Source organism: Hyposmocoma kahamanoa, unplaced genomic scaffold (assembly GCF_003589595.1).
Source record: "Hyposmocoma kahamanoa isolate Upper Pololo Valley unplaced genomic scaffold, ASM358959v1 210, whole genome shotgun sequence".
Taxonomy (NCBI): domain Eukaryota; kingdom Metazoa; phylum Arthropoda; class Insecta; order Lepidoptera; family Cosmopterigidae; genus Hyposmocoma; species Hyposmocoma kahamanoa.
The window spans coordinates 1,351,124-1,362,422 of record NW_020653731.1 but is presented as its reverse complement, the minus strand read 5'-3'; the positions used below and the strand labels follow the sequence as shown (position 1 = coordinate 1,362,422).

The 11,299-nt window shown below is 34.8% G+C and overlaps 1 protein-coding gene across 1 annotated transcript in view; it reads left to right on the top strand.

Annotated features, from left to right (window-relative positions):
- The window catches only part of LOC113227335, a 14,686-nt gene extending 11,213 nt beyond the window's left edge, over positions 1–3,473 (top strand). Inside the window, exons 5-8 of the mRNA XM_026460228.1 lie at positions 306–469; positions 1,508–1,597; positions 1,837–1,960; positions 2,374–3,473. Coding sequence (XP_026316013.1) covers positions 306–469; positions 1,508–1,597; positions 1,837–1,960; positions 2,374–2,566 — 571 coding nt within the window. The 3' untranslated portion in view covers positions 2,567–3,473. The remainder of the gene's footprint in view (positions 1–305; positions 470–1,507; positions 1,598–1,836; positions 1,961–2,373) is intronic.
- Positions 3,474–11,299: the final 7,826 nt, after the last annotated feature.

Genomic DNA, 11,299 nt, shown 5'->3' with positions numbered 1-11,299 from the left:
ATTCATACGAATACACGATTACGTCAATTAAAATACACTACAAATAGGAAATGAAACATTTTTTCCGATTTAAATCGCGTGTTTATTTCCAAACAAATGCATGTCGCCCTGGGACATAAGTTGACAAGCCCCATGTACCTGTAATTTCACCAGCACCTTTACCATTCTAAATCGGAACAAGATAATGCTGACATTACTGCTTGGCGGCAGATATAGTTAAGGTGGCAGTACTACCCTGGACGAACTTTTTCACAAGAAGCTCTAATCCTACTAAAATTAAAACTATTTTGCAATAAACAGGCAAGTGTGCTGTTCCTAGGCTTAGGTGAGTGGAAGGTATCGCACCATCAACCAGATGTATACGTTTTAACGTTTCTGGAGAGGATACGGGCCTTTCTCAAGAAAGAGATGATTGACCATGTCTCCGATGTTAATTTTTCATATATCAAGGCAACTAAGAGCGTAAAAGGTATGTAAATAAAATGTATTTATATTTTCAGCGGTAAGCAATTACACTTGAAATCTTCATATTGACTAAACTCTACTGCACATTCGTAAGTCAAATTCCTCTGAGGAAAGTGAGTAAGAACTCTAAGGATTGGATTTCATTTATTTACAATATTTATTTATTAAATTTCCTAAATAGTGACAACTTGAAAAATCTAAACGAGTTACTTTAGTGTATAAAGTGTTTGTTTCCATTACACGTAGTTATTTTTAGCTGGCTTAAAAGTTCCCGGGTTCGATTCCCGATAATGTTCCCGATATTCAATTATTTTTTGTGAAATTACTCCACTAGTTTGTTATAATTATTAATACAAAGATCGAACCCTCAGAAAAAATTCCTTGGATCCGGTCGGATTCGAACCGATGTCTTCTTGCATACCGTGCCAGACGCTTTTTTTTTTTTTTTGCGTGGGGAAATCCTCCGAGGATACCTCTCCGCCGCGGGGGCAGCGGGGGACTTCTACCGGCTAAAACCCCACAGTGGCCTTCTCGGGTGCTCTAGTGGGAAGGATCCGGGATCGACTTTGCGCACCGGAACCCCCCCAGCACCTAGGAGGAGCTACGTCCTCCCCCTCCTACCACTTTGGATGTGGCTTAGTTGGTATAGCGTCTGGCACGGTATACAAGAAGACGTCGGTTCGAATCCGACCGGATCGAAGGAATTTTTTCTGAGTGTTCGATCTTTGTATTCATAATTATAACATACATAACTATGCTCTTGAGTCCGGCCTCGGAGCATCGCGGCCCTTTTCTGATGTGTCTCAGTGCATTTAAATTTATACCTTATTCCCATTGTAATGGTATAACAAAATATAATGTACACTGACAAATTTCATGGGCTCTGCCTTGCCGTCCACCGCTTTGCGCTGGCCTTTAATGTGATGAATAGTGTTCTTGCTCTCTTGCATTCACTTTAAAAGTGACAATCTGATGCTAATATTCATACTGTAAGTTGAGTGTGTGCGTGTGTAATTTAATTTATTTCAATTTTCTCTTGCAGCTTTGTTCACAAATTCATCAAGTCCAGAAGTTGAATCAACGTCAAAGAAAGAAAAAAGGATATTCTTCGAAAGCAAGCGGCACCCGAGAGGTAAATACATGTTCATAGTTGCCAATAGGAAAAAAAATGGACACGTTCTTTAATGTAGGAAGCAAACAATGTACTAATAACACACACACGCCCAGACACGTACAAACACGCACAGACATGGGCACACACGCGCAGTCACGCGCCGACGTGGTAGTAAAACCATCATGACATTCAATAAAATAAATGTTCCAAATATTATTTTTAATTATTATTATACTATATTTTTTCTTGTACCACAGGTGGCATAAACGTGCAGTTGAAGAACCGAGAGCCGTCGTCAAAACTGACGGAGGAACATGAAGGGAAGCTACTTGTGATGACTTATCCGTGGGATGGTAATGCGCATCCTGGTAATGAATTTTGGTAAGCATGCCTCTTTCTCGACTTAGGTGAATCAGTCTATAGTACCATAGAAAGATTATTTACTCGCTGCAGACTCAGTACGCGAACGAGCAGTAGCTTAAAAAATTACGTTTTCATGTGTAAAAATTTTACCTATGGAATAAAATGATTGTTTGATTTTGACTTTGAGTACAAAACTTGTACTGGATATTTCTATTTTTTTTAATGTAACACTTATTACTAGTGTAATGATTGTCGTAATACAAATTGTGTATAATAATATTAATAATGTAAAGTTTACAAGATAATAGCGTCGGCTTATTGCAAGAAGTCAATGACTTCTTGCACTAAGCCGACGAAAATAAATCTAAATCTACGTCAAAATCTGATTGTGAAATCAAAAAATCTTACTATGGTTATTACATTTTTTTCAGGCTAGGTAGCCTCGACAGTTCTGGTGACCCGGCCGCGGCGTGCTCCACACAAGTATCAGAATTACACAATGCGCACGTTAACCCTGCAGTTTGCTCTAACAATGCCAAAGTAGCCGGCCGGTACGGCATCGAATCTTTGCCGGATTATTGTGACAAATTTGTTAGATTGCAGTATAGTAATTATACAGACTGAAGGAATGAATTCATCGCCTTTGCCGACAATGGACGTAACATAAAATTTAGCAGAAAACAAAATTAATTTATGTAGATCAAATTGGAATTTCATTTAAATATTTAAGTCGTCTAAATATTACGTTACGGCCGTTGTAAAAGACGAATTATTGGGTTAGTCCTGGCATTCAAACCATGGTCACATAAACGATCAGATTGTTAAATCGTTCTGCACAAGTTATATGGCGGCCGCGATAGCAACATTATGTCGACAACCTGTGTGCACTTCGAAGCTTGGTCTAGCTCCTGTCTGCCATGTAAATTTTTTTTTTAATTTCTCAAAATGGCGGCTACGCACAAATCCTATGTAAACTGGCATTTATATAATAATGATGTCAAAATATCGCATAAAGGGAATTGATTCAAATAATGTCTATATTGAAGTAGGCAGATAAATGTCGACACATTTCGTAATCATGTTGCAGTCATTGCGGTTAATGCCGCACCTAGTGTTGCGTACCTACGGAACCGCTTATTACCTTGCGGTAGATAATCTATTCATTTATAAACGTAGTTTCAAAGGAGATAAAACGGTAACTTTAATAGCTTATTCTTTCCTTTGAAAAACTGTCATGAATCTTTTCTTTGGTTTATTAAGTCTATAGAACCTCAAATGGCTTTGGTTGATTCCACGTAACAGTGAAAGTGTTGAAGCAATCACCTTGGAAAAAAATATATAGTAAAATTGTGGATATACACTGATATGTATATGGTGTGAAAACCCGATGCCTAAAAAATTTCATTATAGAATAAAACCACAATTTTACCTCGAAATTTTACAAGAAAACCGCGTTATTCGATAGGTACTTTACACATACCAGTGATTTTTTTTTATATCAGCTGAACTAAATAGAACATTATCACTAGTATCAGGTTTCTTACCAGTGTGACTTCTTTTTATTTTCCCGATATTTCGGAACAGTTGCACGCTCCATGGTCACGGGTTGACTGGACGGCGGCAGATGACAGCTTTAAGAGCAGACATATCTGTCTACCCTCTTGCGCTGTCGACGACTACCTTCATCGCGATTTGTTGTGGCGTTACCATTGTCACTCACTTTTTTCACACAAACCACACTCACTGTATCCACACGCGAAACTGAACTCGAGGTGTTTTTGTTTTTATTACTGCACGCACTAAGGACCGGACTCCATGCACTGGACAGTTTAAAACCATCATCACGGTTAAATGTTTTGTACTTCGTGATCTCGATGGCTTCTCGTACCAACCGTGATATGTAGTGACGTTCTGTCGAGAGTACCTGGGGGTTATGCAACTCGATTCAGTGGTTAGTGTCAGTCTGTGTGAGATGTTGTGCTATAGCCGACTTCTGTGCATCATTGTTTTTTACTGCTCGGATGTGTTCCTTCATACGATCGACAATTGTTCGTTTAGTCTGACCGATATACGAGCTCCCACAACTGCAGTTCACTTTATAGACACCCGGTGTTTGTAAAGGAAGGTGGTCTTTTGGTGAACGTAACATTTTTCCTATTTTGGTTAAGGGTCATACTGTGGTAAGAAACCTGATACTAGTGATAATCATTTAGTGAATAACCACGAAAGTCTTAAAATGTATATAAATAGAACATGTATACTATACGATATACATTGTTCAAATTCTGAAATAAAGCCAGAAAAATGAACCGTACGGGAAAAATTTTAATTCAAGCTGAGGTAGTATCGACTCTTAAATAATGAAACAAAAAAGAATACCATAAAGTTTGTTAATGGCAGGTTCGACAGACATTGAACAAAATATTTGTATAATGGTGGCACTTCATATGACTATTTGTATTTGCGTATTTGATATATTTGGCAAACAATCACCATGATAGATAGCGTGTGTGGCAAAGTATTTGCCTTGTTTGCCTATTCGACAAATACAGCAAATTCGGTTTCTTGCCGCACATCAAAGGAGCCAAATAGGTAAATACGCAAGAATACCGCCCACACACTGTGGTCATATTCATTATTTTAACTCCTTATTTTAACTCCATGTGTAGATGGCCATATTTGTCAGTGTTTGCATGTTTATCAATACGCCAAATACTTTTCCAAGTACCATCAAACACCCAAAAGCGAATACAAATAGCCATGCGAACTGCCGCCATTAAGTAGTATATTCTGGCAAACATAATTAATCTAAATGTCGTACCCTTGGTATTCTAATAAAGCCACATGTGATCGTTCATCAATAGTGATTTTATCACACGAAAGACTTAAAAATAATGCGAACTACATGAAACAAATCATGTATATGTGTGTAATATAATAACTTTCCTAAGTAAGTATAAAAAATATATTGAACAATTTAGTTATCTCCTGAAAAGTTGTCATTTTACAGTTGTTACCTTAATACACTTAGGGTGCAATTTAAGTTCAGTGCACCTCTGTCTTTCATTATCGTAGAGAAAAGAACTAAAGCTTTCTAGCTTTTGAATTTTAGTTTGTGACAATATTATTCATTATCGTTGAGAAAAGGACTAAAGATTTCTAGTTCTTAAATTTTAGTTTATGACAATATTATAAGGAGTCTATGGTGTCGGTTAATTTAACATTTCTAAACTGAAATGAAATGTTATATCTTTGTGTAATTGATAATAAAAAAATCAAGACTCTTAAATTAAGTTCAGCTTGCATTTGTCTTGTTTAATTTCATATTTTTTATCCTAAATAGATTGGACATATTAGTGTAAGAATGACCTAAAGTAATTTAGACCGCTAAACAAAAAACCAAGAAGTTATAAATCGAACAAAATAATATATTGAAAAAAAAATGCAGCTGTCTAGAAAAATATTATAAAAAAAATATAAATAAGTCGTGGTAGATATTATACAGATGTTTTTTTTTAAATGGGACAGCATGGGAAAATCCGATACCATAGAAGATATAAGGAATCTTAATATGTAAGGAATCTTAGGAATCATTGAGTCTTTTTTTGTGTAAACAATTTTGGTTAACTATATCACAAAATTGAAAACACTTTTTATGAAATTTGACCAACTTCTACTGTCCCGATTTTTTCTTCCCATACAATGAAATCATACTTATAAGAAACTGGTCTATTAGCATTAAAAAAATAAAATAGTCTATTTTATTCATTTTGTTTGAATAATATTTTATATAATTTGACCAACTTCGGCTGTCCCGATTTTTTCGTCCCATACATGAAATGAAATGATGAAATATAATCCCTTCATGAAACTGAGTCGAGTAGCACTAAAAAAAAATTTGATTAATTTTATTCATTTTTTATGGACAATTCACGTTTGACCAATAAATTGACTATGCCAAAATTGTTTTCACAATTACTTAATGGTTTCGGAGAAACTTAATGGTTCTTAAGATACTTTCCTTGTATCTTCTATGGTTTCGGATTTCCCCATACAGTCCCATTTAAAAAAAACATTGTATACTGAGACGTTAATACTGATTCTACAAAGATGGTGTTAGCTATAACTTTTGACATCAATTTGGATGTTGTAAAAATGGTTCCTTTAAAGAAAAACTTTGGAAGAAGAATCTATATTTAACTTTTCAGTCGATAAATGTGTAGCTATTATAAAATTATATTGAATATTTATTGCGAAGATTGCCATAAAGTATAAGCGCTTTGAAACTATAATTACAGAAACGGTGACAATAATAAAAAAAAATCACACTTCGTGCTCTTCCCTTCAAATACTAAAAGTGCTAGTGCGTCTACCTTAATCGGCTTTTTCACTGCTGACAAGTTTTGACTTTAAGCCCCTAATAAAAAACATCACTAAATCCAGCCATAAACATTCTCATCCTTCTTAATAAATCAGTATGGTACCATCGACATAGTAATAATAATTTTTTGGCATATCTTTGATTTTAACTTTTCTTCAATCAAAAGTTGTACCGTATCAATTTGTATCCATTATACTTAAATGTTACTTTTTTATTCTCTGCTTAAACTTAATATGCTTAAACTTAATATTCGTGTACAAACTTTTGACAACTCTTAATTTTTTTTTATTAATGATTTGTGAGAGTAATTTATTGTCTTAATTCTGCCAATGTCCGTTACGTAACACAGTATAGTGTCACAAACATCATGGAGGGAGTGTATATAGAAAATTTGTTCGGTGATTCGGAGGGAGTATTATGCGTAATCTTTTTGACATATAACTTCAGGTGACTTTGATACCGATCCTGCACCTCAGATGGGCCTTTTTTTTTCAACTCTTGATTGGAAAAACAATCAATAAAACACTTAATACAATTTACGTATTTTTTGTAACCTAATCTAACCAAACATGTATACAAAATCTTGTATAAATCCTTGTCGCGATTGCTTGTTGACCCGGGTAAAACGGATTGAAACCACCCAAGATTAAATACACCAAAACCAGCCTACGCAAATAACGACAATATTTGTGTTGTCAAAAGAAATTAGTTCTTTAAAGTTCTGCGACATAGTGACGGCATAACTCTTAACTTGTTAGCATAACAATTAGCCGATGTCTTCTTGTCTTATTAAGTCGTCTTTTTTGATATGTGCTCGTGTATCGAAATTACAATCAAACCAATCTCCGTTAATTTTTGTGATTAATTTGGCCCATTAAAAATAAAATAAAGTAAGTAAAATTGGCTCTGTTTCACATGCAAAACCATTATATACAAAAAAAAATTCAATGCAAAATAGCAATTGTAATAAGGTAAAACAAAGTCGTATTTGCTTTTGTATCTCAAAGGAGTCTATGACTCAACAACAATCGCTATTATTTTGCCATAGCTCATCGTGAAACAATAAAAAAATAGTTATTTTGGCACAAATATTTAACATGAACAATTTTTTTATGTTTACAATGAATATTTCCCATGAAAATCGAATTTAAAATTTCACAAATTGTACACTTGTAATTGCAGGCGGCTGTACCTAAACTTCTTATATTGAACAAATAATAATATTTCACGTATAAGTGTGGTATTTACATTGGAAATATATGTATTATCTTCGTTATTGGGTAGATTTTTAAGTAACAAGAGATAGACTTGTTTTTGCTAAAATATTTAGTTATTTATAAGACTGACGAAAGGGGTTAATTAAATTTAATTTTGGTCTGTGGAATTGTGAGAGTAGCGTTTTTGACATCCATGTTTATGCTGTCAGTAGACTCTAGTGGTAGAATTTGAAGTTCTTTTGAATTCCGGGTATAAAACGTATTTAATGCCTTCAAATAAAAAAGTGGTACCTTTTCTTGTATACTATCACTTTATAATGTTAATGTGTTAGTTGTTGTGTAATATAGGAGCAATATATTGTATGTGGTTTCTATGTATATTCTAGACACGTTATATAAAGTGTAAAAATGTCAATTATGTAACAAAAGAAATGTAGATAAATTCTGTTGTACATGATTTTAAATGTCATATTGTTTGGGGAGCCTTACGATAGAATACTGGATCATTGTCAGCTTATATTCGTCCAACTGCAATACTGGATCATTGTCAGCTTATATTCGTCCAACTGTTGCGCACGGGTCTCATTGGGAATATCATACATCTTTCAAGAGTTTTAAGCTTCGAAATAAAGTTTTCGTAAATATGTTTTCCTTCAACGTTACAACTATAATTGCATTCGTTTATTAGGTTTTCAGGATAATAAGATAGGGATACTATCGGAGATGTTGACGCTTTACCAACCTAGGGCAATTTTAAGATTAGTTTTTGTTACCAAATTTTGGTGGCAATTTCTATTATTTAAATATTGTAGAATTTATTATGATGAAGTATTATTTAATGTTTGAGTGAAGTAACCTGAAATATTATTTAATATTTCACTATAATTTACTTGAACACTTAAATTATAAAAATTGCCACCGAAATTAGATAGAGAAAACTCACCTGAAAATTGCCCGTAGCTTGTTCTTATCAACCAAATGATGTTTAAGAGATCATAGTCGTATTTTCACTATAAACAAAAGGGTTTTCCCAATAAATAGGACATCAAAATAAGAGGCGAGGTTAGCCACAATCCCCGCTTGCAAACAAAACTATTTGGGACTGCTGACGCTTCAACTTTACTAATAGTACGTGGGTTCGTCCTTAATTTGTCATTATCTTTAATTTTTTATTGAATTGATATTCAATTATTTTGTATGTGAAATTACTCCACTAGTTTGTTATAATTCTTAATACAAAGATCGAACACTCAGAAAAAAATCCTTCGGTCCGGCCAGATTCGAACCGACGTCTTCTAGCATGCCGTGGCAGACGCTATACCAACTAAGCTTAGTTGCCAGACGCTATACCGGTATGTCACTTGAATGCTGAATTGTCTTTTGTTGTTTCTTAATTTTCTACTTTTTAAAATATTTTATTTTATATTACGTTTACTAACTTTAGACGTATAACAACTTAGCGTTAACGAAGACTGTTTAGACTAGAGACTAAAATCCAACACGTGTCCTAAGGCAATACGGTGTGTCTAACGCGCAGCTGTGTTTACATCCATTTATGAAATTGATTTTATTGAATATCACGTTTTACCCCTATAACATTCATACGTTAAAATTATTCATTTAAATATACTCCAATAGTTTGTTATAATTATTAATACTCATATCGAATACAAAGGAAAATTCCGTCGAAGGACTCGAACCTGTGACCACGACAAACCAGGACGATGCTCTACCAATTGAACTATTTAATACGATAATTTGCAGTTTTGGAAAAAAAATTAAAAAATGTTATTTAACACTTACAAAAGTTCGTTCGATCCGGTTGGATTAGAACCAGCATCCAATTAAGCCACGGAACGAACCAGTAAACATTACGATTTTTTTTGTGTGCTTCTTGCAGATCTTTGTTTTTGGTTTTTGACTACTTTTTGCCGTAGCGCCATCTGTGAGAAATGTATTTCTTCATTCATAGAGGTACCTTTACAGTTACCATCGCTGACTAGAGATGTCGCTATAATTGTAAGTTTTAAGTTTATTGAATGTCACGATGTTTTACTGCCATGATAATCATAATAATTGAATATCATTTCATTAATATATTCAATAGACTTAAAAATTAAATTTATGATTGAAATATATGAACAATTTTTTGTGCCTAAATTCTTAGAGGCGTTTTCCGCTAAGGACTAGACGCGACCGAAGGACCTGTAGGGGCTAGTTTTAATAACAACTGTATTCTATAAACAGCTCATTTACAAAAAGGACGTCGAAGAAATAACATATTTTTACTTATTATCAAAAAGAAAACGAAAACATAAATTTTGGATACATCACTTGTTAAGAGAACGGAAGGTGCGTTTTACTAGTTCTATAATGAGTTACGAGAACATGACACGAAATTTTTCAATTACACACGAATGTCGTAAAATCCTTTGATGAATTGGACGTAGTTAAGCAAAACAGATCCAATCCACAAAATTATCAAAAAATTAGTTTTATGTACCAAACGGTTTTTGAAGTCTAACCTCCTAGATCAGCAAAAAAATCCAACATATAAACAAAAATAAATATCTCTGGAATTACATGACATTATAAGTTTTGAAAATAAAACAAGAGTGAGAGACACTTTCAACTGCCATATCTCGAAAGTGATTGGATGTGCATTGGATACTTTTTGTTTAACTACGTCCAATTGTTATCAAAGCTGAGGCCGCTAATAACGGGTACTACCTGTCGCGCGCGGCAAGATGCATAGTGGAGATTGCGATGTAATAATATGCAGAACTTGAGTCGTGCGCGGCTACTTGATTCGCGTGTTCTTTTGATTTCGCGGCGACTGCCGAGTCACGGCCGCGTCTGTGGATATGGTATATGGCTTATCTGTGGCAAAATCGCAACAGCGCGCAGCCAGCCGCCCGCGACTAGTCGCTTAGTGGAAAATGGGTCTAAGGCATACCGTGTGTCCATAGGACGCGAGACGGGATAAAACATTCGGAACTTCACTGTGTAAAGGCTGACTAGTTGCTTTTGGACCCCGAGTGGTGGCGCTACTATCGACTTATGACCTCAATGACGATGGTGATATCTCATGATGGCACTTGACACGGCTATTTGTATTTGCGTATTTCATTTATTTGACAAACAACCACCGTGTGTGGATAGCATGTGTGACAAAGTATTTGACAAATACAGCAAACACCAAACTCGCGTTACCGCGCGCTGGTCGGTCTCTCGACGCACAACAAAGGAGCCAAATAGGCAAGTATACCGCCCACACGCGTAGTTTAATAGTGTGTAGACGGTCATATTTTTCAGTGTTTGCATGTTTGTCTGTTCGTCAAATTAATATTTTTCCAAGTATACAAGTAGCCATGTGAGTGCCGCCATTACTTGTCACTATTTGCTATGGCAGTGATAGTCGTGTAAGTATTGTATTCTGATCAGATTATAATTATGTGTTTATTATTATTGGAATATAATGTACATGTAGATTAAATTATTATTATTATTTAGATAACTTATACATGTTAGAATTGTAGATAACATATACCTATGCTTTGTATTAACGACTTTTAAGTGTTCCTACAGTGAATACAGCTCCGACGTTGTCATTATGCCACCTCGTCATCGCCTATAGAGCTATTTCCTATGAAACAATGTCATATGTTAATCCCAGAGACCACGTGGTTACTCCTTTGTCTCTTTGCTGAAAGATTGAAAGGTTTATCGTGGATTTTTCGTCGTACAGTGCTTTGTAAA